This window comes from Lepidochelys olivacea (genome assembly GCF_965140295.1).
Source record: "Lepidochelys olivacea isolate rLepOli2 genome assembly, chromosome: 9".
Classification (NCBI taxonomy): domain Eukaryota; kingdom Metazoa; phylum Chordata; order Testudines; family Cheloniidae; genus Lepidochelys; species Lepidochelys olivacea.
Window position 1 is genome coordinate 102864706 of NC_140419.1, and position 19252 is coordinate 102883957.

A 19252-nucleotide genomic window follows, 5' to 3' on the forward strand; every position below is an offset into this window, starting at 1 on the left:
AACATTATTTACTGGTGCAGGTAGTCTCTGAGGATCACAACTCCATGGTAACCTAGCATGCTGACTAGTTGTGAGGAATTTGTATGCCTTCAGGACTGACTAGTTCAGGGTTCAGGGAGGTGGTTTTGGCTAGGGGAATGTCTAGGATGGGGCTTGGGGCAGACCCAGTCCTGCAGCTTCTTCCCACTGCAGGAGTAGTCTCCATTGACTCTGTGTTGCTAGTCCCACTCCTGCTTCATTTCGGGGAGGTGGGCAAGAGATCTGATGAGCAAGGCAGAACTGACACAGAATCCAGCATAGCTAGGTGCTGACGAGGCCATGATGGGGTTATTGGAACTCTGCCTGCTCTGAGGGATTCTTCTTTGTCAGCAGTGGGTAGAGGTTGGGGGAGAGGCTGATAAGCAGTTGGGAGAAAGAAAAGGAGCTGTAGCTTGGCTGGGGTGGGAGAGGATGTAAGGAGGGCAACAGGAGCACCCAGTTAACTCCGTTCAGACTGTCTTGGCTATATGGGTTAAAGCTGGGGGCCTCTGCAATCTGCTCCATCTTATACTGGGTTGAGGCAGCCTGGGGATCCCTGTCATGGAAGCAATATAGCCTCTTAGAGCAGGAAAAATTTGGCTTCCTTAACTAGTTCAAGGTAAACATTAAACAAATCCACCACTGCGAAACTTGGGGAAGAAAAGTTTGTGTTTATGTAGGACCCGCTCAAACAATGGGAACTTCTTCTGTTGGGTCTGAAGTGTCAGTCGTTAGACACTCTTCGCCTGCAGCTATTGGTACCTATGATAATGGCAGACAGAATGTGTGTTTCGGTTTGTCATTTTCAGGAGCACTAGGAAGGCAGTGGAAAAGTATTTTCTTGCTAGATGGAAAGATCAAATTAGGCCTGGGTAGGTGTATATAGAATGAGAGGTGCAAATGCTGTGTTTCTGGTTGGGTATTATCATTGATCTCTTTCTCCGCCCCCACCCCCAATAGTGATCATACAGATTGCTGAAAAGTGGCTTCCTCTTTGTGGGGTGGGATGGGGAACCTCCAGAACCGTGGCTGTGACTCATGTCCCCCACTAGATGAAGGCATCAAAATAAGGTTTACTTCCTATTACCCTGTTCGTTCTCTCTTTCTAAGTGTTTGAGTGTGGTAGTGGTCTTACTGAGTTCAGGGTCTTTCTCCCTCACTGCTGTGCCAAGGTTTTCACATATGGTGTGCTCCCATTGTAAGAAGCCACTCCCCACCCATTATCCCTCTTCCTTAGGACCACACTTAAGTTTGTTTTGACCCATCATATATACATGCCATGGCTGTATCTGCAAGGGACATGCTAGGTCTTCCTGGATGGGAGAGTAAATTTGCAGCTGTGCTATGGAAGCTGCCTAGCCTGTGCTCATTGCATTCAGCTGTTCCATTGTTACAAAATCTTTAATACTCACTCAATAAACATTCTTCAGTGTTGGTTGCTTTTTTCAGGACGATGCTGTCTACTGAATCCTTATGCTGGCCTCATGCTCTCTAGCACAGTTAAGGTTGCTCCATCCTTTGAGTTTGGTATTAGTTCCCTCTGAAGAAACTCCTAACACTCAAGATTCCTTTAGAAACTCAAGTCTCTCTACAAAGTGGAATCTAGTAGGAATATATATGCTGCGCATGCCAAGCTTCCGATGAGGAATCGGATCTGTTTATGTAATCTGTACAAATGGGGCTAACGTGCTGTCTTTTCTGTTTTTTTCAGAACTCTATTAGACACAACTTATCCCTGCACAGCAAGTTCATTAAAGTGCATAATGAAGCTACAGGGAAGAGTTCTTGGTGGATGCTCAATCCTGAAGGTGGTAAAAGTGGGAAAGCACCAAGGAGGAGAGCTGCCTCCATGGACAACAGCAGCAAACTGGCAAAAGTCAGAGGTAAAGCATCCAAAAAGAAGGCCTCACTCCAAGCAGCTCCGGAAGCTACTGCCGACAGCCCTGGCTCCCAGTTCCCCAAATGGCCTGGGAGCCCATCATCAAGGAATAATGAGGACTCCGATGTGTGGACCAGTTTCCGGCCTCGAACCAGTTCCAATGCGAGTACCACTAGTGCCAGGCTGTCTCCTATCATGCCTGAGCAGGACGACCTCCCAGATGAAAAGCTTCTCCCTTCTCTAGTGTACTCCAGTGCATCCAGCAACGTCCCACCGACCGTGGCTGAGGAGCTTGAACTCATTGATGGGTTAAACCTGATGTCACCCAGTTCATCTATGCTGCCCACCCAGCAGTCTGCCTCAAGTGGTTCAGTCCAGAGAGATTCCAGCTTCTCTTTGAGGACCCAGAATTCAGCTGGTCAGACCTCTACTTTTGGCACCTCTCTGTTTAACCCTGTTGATATCTCACTGCAGAGTTCTGTTAACCGTTTCTCTGGCCCTCAGACCCTTGAAGCTCTCCTGACATCAAGCTCTCCACCTCCCAGCGATGTGATGATGACTCAGGTGGATCCGATACTCCCTCAAACTGGAAGCAGGCTAAACAGCCAGACTTTTCTGCTTCTAGGTGGACAAGTCACCCAGAATAAAACAAGCCCAGTCAACCCACGAGAAAAACCTTTGGAGCAGCAGTCAGAGTCAATAAGTGTCAGTGCTTTGCCATCTATGCTTTCTGCGGTGGCATCTCCTCAAAACACAGCCAGCATGCCCACTCTGAAGGCCCCAGTCCCAGCACCAACGGCCCAAGCAGTCCATCAGGGCACCCAGTCACTTCTCTCTTCTGTTAGCTCTGCCCCCTTTGGAGTGAACCAGGACAGGCTGCCCACTGACCTGGACGTTGACATGTACATGGAGAACCTTGAATGTGATGTGGATTACATAATCAACAGTGACCTCATGGATGGAGAAGGACTGGATTTCAACTTTGAACCCATTCTGTCTACTCCCAGCTACCCCAACACCTCCCAGGCCTCCAACCATACTTGGGTACCAAGTTAACTTCAGGAATACAAAAAGGTAGGCAAGTTTGTCAAATACTCTGTAGATTTCTAACAGACGCTGCCAGCTTGAGCTGGGATGTTCCCCTTGCAGTTCTCAAATGCCCAGTTCTGTACTAGTGAGGTACATCTGTTTAAAAAGTGGCAGTATCTTGATTGCTGAAAGCTACTGTGGCTGCCCTGCCTAGAGGAGAAATGAGCTTCAGAGGTAGATGGTATTGAAGCTACTTGTAATTTTCAAGTCCTTTTGCTTTCTTGTCTCTTGAGCTGCTGGAGTCTGGTTAGTGGCATGGCTTGCTCTGTGTGCTCTTCACAGTGAGTGCTGGAGGATGCTCTCTCTGGCATTTCTGTGCAGGTTTAATTAAACTTTTGGACTGGGAAAATGCTGTCTATAGAGTAGATCTGTGAGACCACTCTAGTGTCAGAACTTCCTGGAAACACTTAATGTGCAATGCCATATTCTCTCTCCTTATAGCTTTTAAAAAGAAACAGTAATGCCTCCCTATGCCATTGGGTGACAGTGTACCTGCATACAGCTCCTGAGCCCTTGCGCTTCCTATGTCGTTCCAGCTATTCTGGAGATAAGATGATACTGTTTATAATTCTTGCAGCTTAGACTTCCCTGCATAAGCTTTCCTGCATTTACAATTTTCTTTTGGAAACATGGCCCCTCTATACCTTGTAAGAAATGTGAGGTTGCACAAATCTGGTGTAATTACTGACTTGCTTTAGCCATGGAAGCTGCTGCCAACACTGATGGAGTTAGCAGAGGCTTTTCTCACTCATGCAGTGCGCACCTATGATTGAAAAGCAAGTCCTTCTTAGGAGCAGGATGGGCTTCCCTTCAATCCCAGAAATGAGTTAGGAAGCTTGTTTTGGCATCTGGCCTCTGAGCACACATCCCTCTTTCCTAACCTGCCAGAGTCTCTCAACTTGCTCCTTGAATAGCTTTGATGTTGTGAGGAACTGATTCAGAATTGCTCTTCGATCACATGCAGCAGTCCTGACTTGGTTTTGGGAGCCAAGTGTATTGTGGCTGTGTTCCAGTAAAGGGGTCTATTCACAGGAAGGAGTCGCGAGTAAGGTAGGTGTCTAAATAAATGCTGGGAACTGAGCTGTCTGTGACTGAGACCCACTCGGATTTTCCCTCTGCTTAGAATGCACCTCCCCAGACCCAGCTTGCCTGGCCATTGGATTTCCTTCTGGTATTGTCACTGGGCAGCACTGCACAACTGTTGGTTGTTTCCTGGGATCTGTAAGTGATATTCCGTGTTTAGGAGAAGGCGACAAATACTTTAGAAAATAAAATACTCTTCCTACTGGAGAGCTGTGGAGAATGGAGTTTAGTTAAATTGCTAGCTTCAGAGGGCATTAGAATGTGGTGTTAGAATCCCCTTTGTGAGAGGACCTGTTTGTGGGTGGGAATAAAAGCCTAGAAACATTTTTATCTTGGTTTCAGGGAAAGAGAGGAGGGGGCTTTCTTTTCAATTACCATCAAGTCTCTAAATCACATGCCTCTAAAAAGGCTCCTTCAAATCATCTTGTCTGGTAAACTCTGCTAGGGCCTCCTGGTTTTTGTGGGGAAGACACCCACCTTCTGGCCAACTGTGGGTGGTATCAATCTGTCATTTGTTTGCATATGGCTTTTCACTTTTTGAAACATTTCTCATTATCTTCCAACGTGCTGTTGGAGGGAGATTATTAAAAGCAGGAGTTTAATGGGACTCTCAAATGTCAGTTACCCAATCTTAAGCAGTAAATGCTGAGTGGCTTCATGTTAGTTCCTTTAATTTGTTCTCTGAACCATTTGGAGAGAACTGCTTCCCACACCACTAATGAAGTGGCAGTTCAGAAAACTGGTGCCCAGGTTTCCAGTGAGACTGACAATTGCTTGTTCTGTGAAAGATGCAGCAGTCTAAGTGAGTTGATGTCCCTGTGTAGTGTGCTTCAAAAACACTAGTTTCAGGAATGAATTGTTTGGGGCTTTGTCTGGCTGGATACCTGCCGATGAATGTTTCACCCTTTCCTGAAGGATTAGTTCAACTAAAACCCGCCATCTTCATGCTTCAGAAGGGAAGCTAAGCAGCACAAACTAATACATTTATAAAACAAGTTCTTCTAATGCAACATTTTAAGGCAGAAGTATTTTTAACTAGAAATTGTTTCTAATTTGCCATGTGGTACACTACATTAGTGTTGGCATTGGCTAACAGCTTGATTCTGGTGAGCTCCTCAATACCGAAGAAGACTGCACAACAGATAAGAGCCTCTCCTCCATACAGTAGCCATAATGCTGTGCTTGTGATGTCAGAGCATATTCTTCTGATCTCATAGGTAAAGTGCTACTTTGTGTATGTAGAACAGTGGTGTCAACCTCAGCCCACCTGATTTGTTCGTATCCAGATTCTGTAGAATGTTTGCTTTAATTTTACAAAGTTCCTAGCAAACATGGTTGTGAAACAACCATTCCAAGTGTGACCTGAATGTAACTAGTGCAACACTGTCTGCCTGAGTCTCCAGACAGCATGGCACAGTGGCTCCCTGCCCCTCCCTTAATCCCATTGACATATCAACTATACAGTCTGTTAAGACTAAATGTCAATATTTAGTATTTCATTACTAACACCTTCAGCAGGTGGAATGGAAGGCGGGGCCAGAGAATTGGTAATTGCTGCAGGGAAGGGAAGGCAATGCAATGCAAAGGAAAGAACAGAGTAAACACAAGGGTAAAGGGAGAAAACTTGTGGGTGGGGTGGGGTGGGGCAGGAAGGTAGATACACTGGGAGCACAAATAGTGGCTCTCCTTAGTGGGAGCATGTCTTCCTACTGAGTTTCTACCCTGATATTTGTGCAGACCTTCCACTGACATCAGTTTGGTTGAGGATTGAAGAGAGAATATTGTCATAACTGCATGCAAGGGCCAGAGATAAAAATGGCATTCTTCTCTTGCCAAGGAATTACAACCTAATCTAGAGGGATGGAATAAACCTTAGTTTATAGCACTTTGATTTACTGCCTTGGCAGTTAAATCGTGGGATTGCTATGCATATTGTAGACTTGGATTTCAGCGAGACATAATTGCACAAGAAATAAAAAAATCTCAATTAAATAAAAATATCTGAGCATGGATTGGATATTGTCTGGCAAACAGTAGTGTTACCAAGTGGGAAACCTCTGAGGTCAGTGTTAGGATCATACTCTAGACCCTTCAGGAAGCTTATAAGTTGTACGTTCAACAATAATAAAGTCTGAGAAACTATTGGGCAGCAAACCATGCCAAACTGAACAGTGATCTGGAGAGACTTGGATAGTTGTTGTCTGGGCCTGTGACACGTAGACCCATGAACACACTGATGTAATGCTAGCTGCAGATACTTGGATAGAATTAACTCCCTCTCCTGAGGCATATGGTCGGGGTTGTGTGGCCCATCTGTGAACCCTGCAGACTGTCTGCATTGAAAAAATAAGGAGCATTCCGTTTGACAGCAGTATTACATTTATTGTACTGAGAAAAGATCCCTTCCCTAGTGGAGTTAACCAGCAAAACCTTCTCCCCTCTCCTAGGAATTAATCACTGGACCTAGTTCAAACACTGTAAGTGTTTGTGACTGTGCGTTTGTTCATTTGAGTCTCTCAGAAATTAAATGAAAAGTCAGTTGTGGGCTGGGAGGACGACCTCATTAAGTGGTGGTAGAAACACCCAGATTTGGTACAGTGTAGTTTCTGAGACGTTGCTTCTGTGTACTTCCCAAGGGCAAAGACTGAGAGGTAGTGATTCTTTTCTGTGGCAGTTGCTCTGATATAATGCATGACAATATCCATAGCAAAGCTTTGTTGTGACCATTGTGTGCATCACCAGCCCTGGTTCATTCTGACCTGGGAATATTTCCACTCTGTGAGAAATCGCAAATCCTATAATTGTGACTTGGGTTTCCAAAGCTCATGGTTGCTTTAGGAGGGGGCTGAATATTGGGGTGCATAAACTAGTGCTGCAGTCTTGACTTTTTCCCTCCTGGGACCTCTCTCGTTTGGCAATGCATGACCCATGATCTAGTGCAGTAGGCGAGCTGTAGGCCAGATCAAGACTGCCAGATGCTTTTGAACGGCCCCTGAAATCTTTTTAATTACTTATCATTTTTTTAATTATTTTCTCTGGAGGCTGGATCTTGACTGTACCTTGTGCAAGAAATTTGGACCTTGACTAAAAATAATTGACTATCCCTGATCTAGTGTATGTACTGTGCGCAGTGCAGAGTCTTGAAGGGGCTAAACCAGATGAGCGGTCTTCTGATTAGATGCCATGTCTTTTTGAAAGCAGCTGTGTATTATACTAAGGAATGTTTATCAGAGGGTAGAATCTAACTAAGGATTTGTGGCCAACAGCTGGCCATACTTTGGATGCATGTGGCGGGGGACTGATGTGTGTCCAGAGCATTGCTGCTTAGCTTTCCCATCTGGACCATGGAACAAGAGATGCAGGATAATTTTGGATGAATTGAAACAAATCTGGTAAGTGCTAGGCATAGGGATTTGGGAGACATTCTATGGGAAATGTGCACCAGAGACACCACAGTTGATGTCCCCAGCAGTAAAGAAGCAGAAATCTGTAATGGGTTCTGAAGTTTGCTATCAGACATCAGCAGGAAGCTTCTCATCCCCACATCATTCTCAGTGAATTGCATTAAACAGTAGTCCTGGTGGAATTCTGCACCATTGCATGTGTGTAGAATTCATGTCTGGCGCAGAATTTTTTTTTTCTGAGCAGAAAATACATTCTGCCTTATAAGAGCTGTAGTTCCACCTTTAGCCCAGCAGAGGCTGCTGTGGCGCCAGAACAGACTGCAGTGGCTGACTGGCAGTAACAGCCAGCAGCTGGCTGCATTCATCACAGTATCCTGCCCATGGAGACAGATTAGGAGGCATGGGATATGGTGGGTGGGGGCAGAGTGGGGCACACGAGGCTGCTGGGGGGGTCACAAACTGGGGTTCAGAAGGGCTAATGGGAGGGACAGACTGGGGCGGGGGCTCAGGAGCTAATGGGGAGACAGCATTTAGCCAGGGGCTGAATGGGTTGGGGGGGTAGGGGGCTGCAGGGCCACATGGGAAGAGGAAAGGGAGGCTGCAGGGACACATGGGAATGGGGGCAGATTTGCCAGAGTCAATGGGAGAGGCTAGTAGTCAGTCAGGGTCTGCATGGGGGAGGCTCCCCAACCCCCTTAACAATCCCCCCCTCCCATAAAAACACCTGTTCCATACTTCTCCCATCCAATAACCCTCCAGGCTCACTCCCAGGCTCCTTCAGCTCCTCCGACCTCTGTTACCCCTGACTCCCCCAAGCCTTTGCACTGCTTCTGAGGGCTGCGGGAAATACATTTTTGTATTGTATTTTAAATGAATTACTCAGAGTTCTATATTAATTTGTCTAGTAAGGAATCTATTTGTCAAAAAGCAGTTCCTAATTTTTTTTGTCTGTATTATTACAGACCTACTTGCTGACAGGTATTTTGAAATAAATTTCCAAAATAATTGAAACTGACATGATTATATTGTGTTGTTTTGACAAATAAAATATGCAGAATTTTGCAGAATTTTAAAATATTGTTCACAGAATTCCCCCAGGAATAAAACAGCAATTTCACATTCAGGTGTAAGAGGAGGGAAGCAAAGGGCATGTGTACTGCCCCCTCCTGTGTCTCTTGGTTATTTGCGTTCAGTCCTTAGAAACTATTATTGCCTAACGGCCAACCAAGAATGGGGTCCTAAGGTGCATTGAGCAATGTACAAAAAGGAGCAGACAATCCCTGCCCTGAAGCTCGCAGTCTAAATAGACCAGACACCCACAGGGTGGGAGCTGGGATAGAACTCACAAGCAGAATGACCAATGTGATGGAAAGAAATGGCATGCTAGCTCCACAGGTTTTTGGGGGTGGGTTTACTCAGGAGGTGGAGCAACTAAATGGAAATAAAAAAGAAGTGAAGGTTTGTGCTGAGGATGGGGCAAGTGAGAAGAAGGTGAGAGGGGCAGGTTTGGAGGATATTGGAGCAAAAGCCAACTAGCACAGGGCAGAGAGAGTCCAGTCAAGAACTGTAGAAGATTCTCCAAATGTCCAGCAATCCAGAGGTATTTGCTTTTATCTGCTGCACCTGGTAAAACTTTTGAATCTCATCCATAGCCTGAGGCTAGTGATCAGCACAGGAGGATGGAGGATGAGAGCTCCCAAGAAGGGAGCAGCAGTGCAGCTGGGATAATGGACCATGAAAAGTATGGCTGAAGGGAGTAGAGATCCTAGGAAAGGGAGTTGAATGGGAGCAGGGAGGATGGGCAAGAAATAGCAGAAGGCTTTCTAGAAAAGCCCATGGAGAACACTAGTAAAGGTCAGAAAATACTGTGTATTTCTCTGTATTTAGGTATGAAGGTGAAAACACCGAAATCTATAATTCAGTGGATCAGTGAGAAGGCTGAAGATCTTAGTCTTAAAAACACAACTTCCGTTTTATTCAGTGAAGCCATTTATGGGCCCTTACCTGTAGTTTCTGAGTCAGTGGAAGCAGGCTAGGACCCTGAATTTGAAGCCTCCCTTCCCTGGCACAAGTTATGAATCCTTTAGGCTGGAAATGCCATGGTTCACTGGTTCCACAGCTATGATGTGGTCTTGGTTCGATGTCCCTCAGCCCACAGGTTTGTAGGGACAGCGTCTCTTTGGAAATGCCTGGCTACCAAATAACTCTTGCTCTAGCTTGCTAGGTGTTGACTGTCTGTGTTCAGATCCCTCCTGCAAACACGTTCCTTCCCAGAAGCCCATGAAGATCAACCTTTGTCACTGAAACTTGCCTGCACCACTAATGTGAACAACCACTCTAAGCTGGCACCATCTTGCCAGTGGACTTCTGGGGGCTCTGTCTGACTGGACTGTAAGCATCTCAGTCTAGGGGTCCAGCTTGTGGAGCATACTGGCACTCAGCAAATACCACTGTCGTCATGCCGTGTGGTGTGTACAGAGCCTAAATGAATCTGGACGTTGGGAAGCGTTCCCCTTCAGGAGGTAAAGGGAGTCAAATAGCAGTCTAACTTACCGCTTCCTAATAGTGCCCAAAAATAAAACACAAGCTCTCAAGGGGCGCAGCAAGGCCCCATCTCCAAAGAGAGGCCCCCAAGCTGACACAGGCACGTCACAGTGCTTAGCAAACCCTCCTATGAGCCCTAGGAGGTAGGTCAGGATTTTCAGCCCAGCTTTACAAATGGGGAAATCTGAACAGAGGTTAAGTGATGTGCTCAAAGTCTCATAGGGAGTTAATTTGAAGCCAGGAGTTTTCTCCGTTCTGAGCTCAGAAAACACTGCCTTCTCTGCATCCAAGCTGAATCACAGCCCAACAACAAAAATAATTTCCACCCCCCTTCAGCTCCCTTTGGCACATGTGGTGGGAATACTTGTCCTTCCCTGAGAATGTGAACCCTGTCCCTCTGGCTGTGTCGTCAGCTCCTTGGAGCAAGAGCCTGTTGTTCTGTTCGTTAAAGCACTGGGTGCATACCAGATGTTATACAAAGTGACTTATGAGAGTCCTCCACCATAGATTTAATAGGGTAATGCAAAAAGACTATGGAGCCACAGTGTGGAGTTCGTTATACACAGCCACTTGTATGCATGGTGCCTACAGACCTGGAAGATCAATCATCCTCTCTCAGTGCTTAGTCTAAGCATTTTAGAGGACCTGTGATCCTGAGCTGGACACGTGGGGCTGGCACTTGGTCCCACTTGAATAGCGCAAAGTCGTCTTGTTTGGCTCCTTGTTTCCAGATTTCTGATTACTGTTTCTCAGTGCATACTTGATTTCTGGTGATTTAGTTGTGCGCCATTCATGGGAAAGGAGCTGCCTATTTTCTATACATTTACTTTCTGTCCCTAGGCAAATGGGAAATCCAAAACCTTCTCCATCAATTCCTGGTGGAGTTTTTCATGCTAGTTGAATGATTCAAAATGGTGAAATTAAACTAACTGTACAGATTCCTTACTGCCCACAGAACCTCCTATGTCCCTTGACCACAGCCCACTCTTGGTTCTGTCTCACTCTCTCTTGCTCGCCAGGCTGGGTTTTGACACGTACTCCTCCCCCCCCCCCCCCCCCGAACTTCAAAGAGGAGTCTGCTCAGTTGCTTTTGTGCTTTTCCCGGGGCTGCTCACTCTTGTACCTTTGTTCCCTATACAGAAATGAGTAACATCCCCTCCCACCCCCCACAGTTGTCTCCACCGTGCTGTTGCTAGATGCTGCAATGCTGGTGTTGCTTGGATGGCTTTACAAGTCAGTCCTCCATGTGCTCCACTGGCGTTTTGACACTGCCTTCTGAAGCAGGTCAAAAGCTCACAAGTGGAGGTTCCCATCCTAATCTTTCTCTCTTAGCCATTGATTAACTATTCCAAAGGATTATTAGAAGGAGCTGTTCCTCTTTTGGCTGCTTGTAGGCTGATGCTGTGGCTATGGTGAGGGACCAAGCCTGGGAAGGTTTTCCTGTAAGACTGGTCTTTTGACTGTAGTCCGAAATGTGCATTTGTAGTTTTTGATGTGTTCAAACAGAGCTTCTTAAAGTGGCTCTTTAGCAGGTGAAAGGCTCTTTAGCAGGTGAAAGGCTCTTTAGCAGGTGAAAGGCTCTTCCTGGTGTGCAGGGCCCAGGAGACCCATGCTCAGCCACAGTCTGTTTCTCTTGCAGTTAACTCTGGTGGCTGCCCAAAAGGGAAGAGTGACTTTCCAGTCTGGCTGCTTCTCCTCCTAGTTCTAGTGTTATCAGGACCCTTCCTTAAGCAAAGCTCTTCAGGCTAAGCAGTCTTGCTTTAGCTCCTCTGGGGAGCACTCACTTTTGAGACCCTGTGTTGTTCCCTTTGCTTTCCCCTCTGCTCAATCCCGCTCTGAGTGTGGACAGGGTCTTGCTGTATACTTCACCCTGCATTGGTGTGAAATCTCTTCCCCTACAGAGGTTCCTCAGCGTGTGCATCCCCAACTGGAATAGGATGCTTCTGCTTAATGATAATTACCCCCAAATCGTTTCTGTCCACAGCTCCATTTGAGGCTGAGATCTAACCACCTGCTTTGTTTTTCTTCTTCCTAGTGTCCTTCAGGTTTCTGAATGTTGGGTCCTGACTTCGCTTCCCACCCCTGGCAGAGTCTGAAAAAACAGAGCGCACTGGACACAGCTTCTCTGCACGCCATGCCTGGGGCAGACAGAACTGCCCACCTGGGAGGAAGGGGGCAAATCTGCACCTGGTTGCAATAGGAAGAGTTTTGAAAAAAATCCTGTTGTGTGCTGCTTCTCTTCCTAAAAATCCTGACCTGCCATGGATCTTCTGCAGAAGCCCCGGGGCTGTGCACATTCGAAGAGGAGCTCTGGTGAAAATCCCCAAGCTTGGCCAAAGGCTGTTATGCCAGACAACAGCGTTATCCCACACAAACGGTGGATGTGTTGGAGGCTGCCTTATCTCTGCCATAGCAGCAGTTCGCCCAATGTCTCGGGCTGTCAGAAGGGGCCTATTCTGTCCCCACCTTGCCCTCTGGGATGGAGTAGCTGGGCCTCTTCCTTCAGCCACCAGCCTTGTGCTTGTACTCCACAGACTTTTAGAAGAATTGGAAGGAGCCTCTTGGCAGAAGCCTATTAGGAATAGGGTAGGGTGCCAGATGGATTGGTTTCAAAGTACCCTACCATTCTGCACCCATCTGAAGGGTTGGGCGGGTGGCAGCCAGGGAGGCTTCCCTTTGCTCACCTAGGCAGAAGAGGACGACATACAGTTTAATTTCACTGTGCCAACTGGGCCCGTTGAATGCGTAGCATGTTCTAGAGAAGTCCTGTGCTGTTCTAAGCACTTTCCTGTTACAGCAGGCTGCTGGAAAGTAGACACAGGTGCTGATTGCTGTTGCTGGGACTCCAAAACATCTTTGGGAGTTTGTTTCTGGGCTGTCTTGATACAGCAGAGAAAGGGGAAGCCTGGGTGTGGCCTTAACAGAGCCCTGGTTGCTTTTCAGAAGGGCATTTTCTATAGATGAAATATTTTTTTACTAATCTAAGGGCTTTCTATATTGAAAGCCAATGTAACCACATGTCTCCCTTGGCTTACTGGGTATCTCTCCCTCTAAGAAGGTGGTACCAATGGCAGATTTGCCTTTCAAAGCCGTGCTGAGAATAAATACACTTGACATTCAATTATGTGTCTGATTGGGGGAAGAACTGGCAGGCCCCCCAGTTCGGAACTGTGTGAGGAGGGAGTTGTACATTTCTTGTAATCTATATGTAAAACTAGCTACAAATTAGAAGCTTTTTCTAAACCTTTTAAAATATATATATTTTATATATATATTTAAATTGAGAAACAAGATTATTCACTTTTTTTTCTGCAGCTTTATCCTGTTGATACCACATGAACACTACAGTGAGGCTGGGAACAAGCTTGGGGTTATGGAGTGTGAATACAGTTTGGGAAGGGGTGGGGGAGACACTTCAGAGTGTTTGGGGAATAGCCACACTCTTCAAATCAAATGGGAGAGGTGTTTACAGAAATCAGACTGCTGCAGATCACTCTCTGGCCATGTGATTGAACACTCCCACTAAGTATCCCCTAACCTTGTGCTCTTGGCTAATCATTAACAGGGGATAAGCTGGGTATGGTAAGCCCTAGAGTAGCTGGGCTGTGGCTGATGCTTCAGAGGCTTAGGTTCCCTAACCTCTTAATGAGGGAAGCTGATTTGAGCCAGGCCTGCTGACACTCTGTGCAACCTTCGTCCCCCACTATTTTGAGGCCAGGAGTTCAGTCCGCTTTAGTAGCTGACAACCTGGTTGTCCTTGTTTCTATAGCTTTTCCTTTTGTTACTGAAGTTTTTCTGCTACTACTTGCTAATTCTAGTCCTGTAGGCAATGCTGGAGGAGTCTGATTGGGGTTCTGACCTGTGGACAGTTTTTGTCCTGGCCAGGACCTGAAGGGGCTATGAGTGTCAGCTGGCAGTTGTCTTTCAGCTTTTGGGTGTTTGCGATGGTAGGATTTGGGGGAGGGGATAATTCTTTGCAGTGTTCTATCCGATTTGTTAATGCAGAAAGTCTCCAGCATTCTTTCTGCAGATGGTAGATGAGACTTCTTGCAGAAGGTTTATGTGGTGAGGTGCTGAAAGTTTGCATTGCTTTGCTGCCTTCTCTGCATGTTGTTTCAGGGTTTCACTAGAACTACGGGAGACCTGAACAAGAATGGTATGTCTGGCCACCCAAAATGAGGCTTCTGGAGCAGTCTTGCCTTGAGCCTCATCTGCCACTAGATCCTTTTGGGGAACACTCATTGGAAACTGCGTTAAGGCTTTCTCTTTACTGAAGACTTGAGTTCAGGTGTGCGTTTTCACAGTAACATGCCCTGGGTTCACACCCACATACATCTTGCTGTACTGTCTGGTAATGCAACCATCACACTCCGAACAATAGGCAGACCTGGAGTTAGCTTATCCCATGCATTGCTAAACTGGGGTAATGGCAGTGAAAACATTTAGCCATGGTCAATCAGCACAACTGATAGATGATAGTCCTCCAATCCCTTCCCACAAGCCCCGGGCATCCTGTCCTGTGCACTAATTGTGCACATTGCCTTCATAAAGAACAGTGGCTGATGGTCTGATTATTAGGGCAAGCTGGATCCTTTCCTTGGACACCTGACCCACCATACCAGCATGGTTAATGCCACCAGTGAATTTCCCGGGCCTAGACCACTTACTCCTGCAATCGCCAGCGTGGGTAGACACCCTGTGAATGTGAGAATAGAACAATGCAGTGAGTTGTGGCACTATGAATCTCAGGATAGTGCCCACGTTAGCTGTATTGCTTCTCACAGCCACATAGAGCACCAGTGGGAGTGTGACACAGCGTGCTGACATTGACAATGTGTTTGTGTGTTAGTTGGTTAGGCTAGCATGTGTTCAGTGACCCATGGTGGCTTACGCTGTGGTTAGTCAGCAGCGAAGACAAAGCCTAAAGGCGCAGGACTGTACTGTTAGTTACCAGTACCTCAGACCTACAAACCCAGTGCAAGCCAGAGCCATTAGTGAGCATATCTGTGCGTTGTAAGCAGTCTGCTTTAGAGCTTTCTTTCAAGTTGTCCAGTTCAAACAGCAGCATGTTAGTGCACTAACCCACTTGGGTGCCTGTTACAGCCTGTGGGCCATGGGGTCTGTGCACTGATATTGCACTCCTGGGAGCTAGGCAATTAGGTGGCTTTTCTCACAAATGTGTCTTGCCTTGACCCATTGTAGCTCTAGGAGCGAGCTGCAGTCAGGCCTAGCGAGAGTCACTGGAATTGCTGCTTCACTGGCTTTAAGAGATGGAGTTTGTTGTAGCTGCTACCTCTCCCTGCTGGACCCTTGCTGTACCGTCTCTCACTGGGATACTCTCACAGAGCACTTACTGCACTTAGGGTGGACTGAGACCTGTCCCTTAGGGAGTTAAATGCCCACTGAGAAGCAGACTCCAAGCCTCGCTGCTGCTGCCGCCTCTTCCTGGTGTCTGGAACCCGAACTTCAGCCAGACTCTCCATTGCTCCACCCGGAGACGGCCACAGCAGGAAGTGACCAGTAATGCTACAGCACGTCCCTATACAGCTGCATCGGGCATAGGCACAAATGGTTTATCTCTCGGTATCTTCCCTGGTAGCTAAGCATTTTGGCAGCCTCATCTGCAGGGGGCAGAACAGATGGTGGTGCTTGTGTCCTGCCGCTGTCTCTGGCCCGTTCAGGGTTTGCTTTCCATCTCCTCACTGCAGCAGCAAACGGCAGTGTTTGAGGTTCACACTCGGTTGCTCATAGGTGTTAAGAAAGCCAGTATGGGAGACTTCCAGTGGAGCCAAAAGCAGCAGGGCTCAGCCTACTGTGAAGGTGGCACTCCATTTAAAGGCAAATCAGCCCTTCTCCTGTACAAGGGCAGAGTGGTGGATCTAGTGAATGGGAATGGATGAGGGCAAGGGGAGGAAGAATCTGGCAGTTGAGCCTCTTATGCCCTTTTCCAAACTTCTGACTAGCTCTGTCCATAAATATTGTACTCCTGTAGCCTTGAGCATTGTCCCAAGTGCTTGTGGGTAACCTGTAGTGAAGCGTCCAGCCCTCATTCTGATGTAGGGCCTGGTGGAGAATTCCATGTATAGAATCACTTTACATAGTGTGGGTGGGGGACAGCTATGTTCTGAGGTGGCCCTGTCCTTCTGGGTGCGTGCCTGAGAGAGTTAGCTGGTAGGGGATGCAGGGCTGTAAGCACAAGGCCTGATACAGTACAGTGCTGTGTGGTGTCTCTTCATCCTTATAGGCTAGTTGAGCTCAGGCCACACTTAATTATTCCATTCCTGGATTCAACCACAGTTGTTCATAGTGTCGAGCTGCTCAGTGCCACGAAGGATTCTGTGCACTATCGGCCTGTGGAGCCAGCAAGAGGCAAACCCATTGCCTTTGTGTACACCTGCGTTCAGCAGCCTCCTTGAGGCACTCTGTGGATCTGTGATACCTTCAAGTGGCCCTAGTCTTACTGTCGCTAACAACTCTGAATAGCCAAAGCTTATTGGAACCCTTCACTCTCCCCTTTGTCAGGTTGTCACTTCATGCTACACTGTCTTTAAATTAGCAAACAAACCATCCTGACGAGAAACTAAATCAGAGGGAGGGTTCTGGAGACCGTGTATCTTATAAATGATGTGCATACTAGAAGCATGCAGCACTAATCAGCTTTTCCAAAGGAAATGCCTAGAAAGATTTTATTTAGGCCATGAATTCTTATTTTTAAATTTAGTTGCTTATTTATTGTCCTGCTCCAGGTGGTATTGCCCTCAGAAGTCCCTGTGCATTGCAGCGTGGACCTGGGGGGGCCTCAAAAGGCAGAGGCACTCATACCAGTCTGATGCAGTAGCTCTGAAAGGACTGTCTTGAGCCTTGTTGCTTTATTTCTGATAAAAATAAAGTGAGAGTTTGGATCCATCATTTATAGTTGTGGGACATGAGCATGAGTGGGATAGTTTGGGGTTCAGGTCTCTTCCCCCTACCCAAACTCCATCTGAGGTAGGAAAATGGATTGGTGTTGTGATTACATTGAAAAGCTTGATGATGATAAATTAAATCCTTGATCCACTGTGTAAGGCTGTGTCTATATGGATGGTACCATGTTGAGTACAGACACTGCGCATCCCGCTGGCATGGGTCTAAATAGCAGTGTGAATGGTGAGAGAGAGAGTTTAGGCATCTAGAGTACCCTGAATGCCCAGGGTGTATACCCTACATGTTTCTACACACTGAAGCAGTGCCTCCCATGTCTACATTGCTGTTTTTAGCAGTGTAGTGTCTGGCTACCTCCCCACTGCAGGGAAAGGTTCTTGTGGGGAAAGGCTCTGGGAGCTCCCTATTGCCAAAGCCTTTCATGTGCCATGTAGCTACATGGGTAGTGCCTGTACTCTGCATGCTGCTGTAATCATAGACGTAGCCTAAAAGATGGATTTCGTGGAGAGGTCTGTCCTTGTGATAATCCGTCAGTGCATGGAACCCACTGCCACCCCTCCTCTCCACCTGCAGTAACACGTTCTGTGGGAAAAGGGATCCCTCTCAAAGCACCCAGGCTACTTCACTCCCTGTGCCAGGGTACATCCTAAGGGGAAGAGGTTCTGCATGGGACACTCTGATTTAGTCATTGTGCTGACAGAAATGGGTGGTGTCAGTGACTGACTGATACACACCTTGGTGCTGAGGTGAAAGGAGGGAGCCCAGGTGTATAAAAGGCCAAGAGGGTGAAGCAGCTCCTTGCAGAGCTGTGTTCATGGTGGTCTTGCGAAGGCTATTGACAGTATGTTTCATGGCATGTAGCTTGGGGATGTTTGCAATCAGCTGAGTGCTGTATGGTGAAGCACCAGCAGTGCCTAGAGGGGGATTTAGATGCTTGGAGGGTGCATCAGTTTGGAAGGAGGCTTTTTCATTATCCTGCAAAGATAGGAAATGGTCCCATGATCTACTCTTTCCAGGACAGTATTGTAGTCATTCTCCACTCCCTCTGGACGATGGCCCCAGCCTCTTTGCTCTCATGGTGGGATGCCTGCACCAACATGCTAAGAGTGTCAGCCTGTTGCTCACAAGCAGGGTTTCTCTGTTGCTGGCACAGGCCCCCCGTTCCCACAGCGTAGGCAGCACCAGCTGGCATAGGTTCCCACACCTGCCCCAGCTGCACTCTCGTTCAGTCATTTCTCATGAAGTTTTGTACTTTTAAAATCTCTGCTTTTTGTTTGCTCTCCTGGTGATTTCCGAACTATTACAGGCTCTGTTTCCATCTGTGCTAGTGAGACTGTGTAGAATGTGCTAGACTAGGGGGAAAGTTTGACAAATAAAGATCTGTAATCCTTTGCTCTGTGTCTCGTGCAGTTTCTGGTGTCTGTTTTGCTGGTGAGACCCAGCTCATGTTCTGATTTCAGCTGGCTGCTGGGGCTGTGCACTCTGATCTGAATGTCCCTGCGCCAGCCTGAGGTGGAAGAGGCAGTGCATGGATGCTGCCCTGAGACTCCCAGGATGCTGTGTGAGGAGCTCCCCCGCACTGCTCCCACAGGCTGGGTGTAAGGGCAAATGGTGCTGCTGGCTCCTAGACAGTCTTGAAGGGATGCAATAATTGAAGGGCTCATCTTGTGTAGAAACCATCCCAAAGGTAGGAGCCACTCACCACCAGTCCCTTCCTAATCAGAGTACAGGAAATAGCCCACCTTATTCTTGCTTCCCACCCTACCTGTATTCAGGACTCGGATCAGGCAGCTTCCACCAGTGTCAGCAATTCCTGGGGATTCTAACTCTAAGTGTACAAACTAAAGGGTTCCTAGTCTCCCTGCCTTCTGGTCACCCATTCCCGCAGCAGCTGCTGAGGCTTGCTTAGGGTAGCCAAGCACTTCAGGAGCAAGCTCATCTCTGCAGCATATGCCACCAGCACAGTCATCAAAAAGAGGATGGCTGTTCCATTGTTCGGGCTCCAGCCAGGGAGCACCTGCTGATGTCAGTTCCTGTGGGCTTGGAGCTATCCCACGACCATACCTATGAGACACAGCCGTGTGCAAGATCTTGCATCTAGGAACAAAGGACGTAGGCCACACAGCATGGGAACTGCATCCTGGATAGCAGTGACTCAAAGGGATTTACAGGTCATGGTGGAAACCAAGGGACTATGAGCTCCCAGGACCATGCATGTTTGCTCTTAGCCACTGATGTTAAGATGTATATGCAGGTCAAAAAAAAGTTAGGAGTGATGAGATGTTACTACCACTGTATACAGCACTACTGTGGC

The 19252-nt window shown here is 47.3% G+C and overlaps 1 protein-coding gene across 1 annotated transcript in view; it reads left to right on the top strand.

Annotated features, from left to right (window-relative positions):
* The window catches only part of FOXO4 (forkhead box O4), a 38228-nt gene extending 19898 nt beyond the window's left edge, over positions 1 to 18330 (top strand). The window contains exons 2-3 of the mRNA XM_084638778.1: positions 1730 to 2971; positions 12053 to 18330. Of these exons, the coding sequence (XP_084494904.1) occupies positions 1730 to 2953 (1224 nt within the window). The 3' untranslated portion in view covers positions 2954 to 2971; positions 12053 to 18330. The remainder of the gene's footprint in view (positions 1 to 1729; positions 2972 to 12052) is intronic.
* The last annotated feature ends 922 nt before the right edge of the window (positions 18331 to 19252 follow it).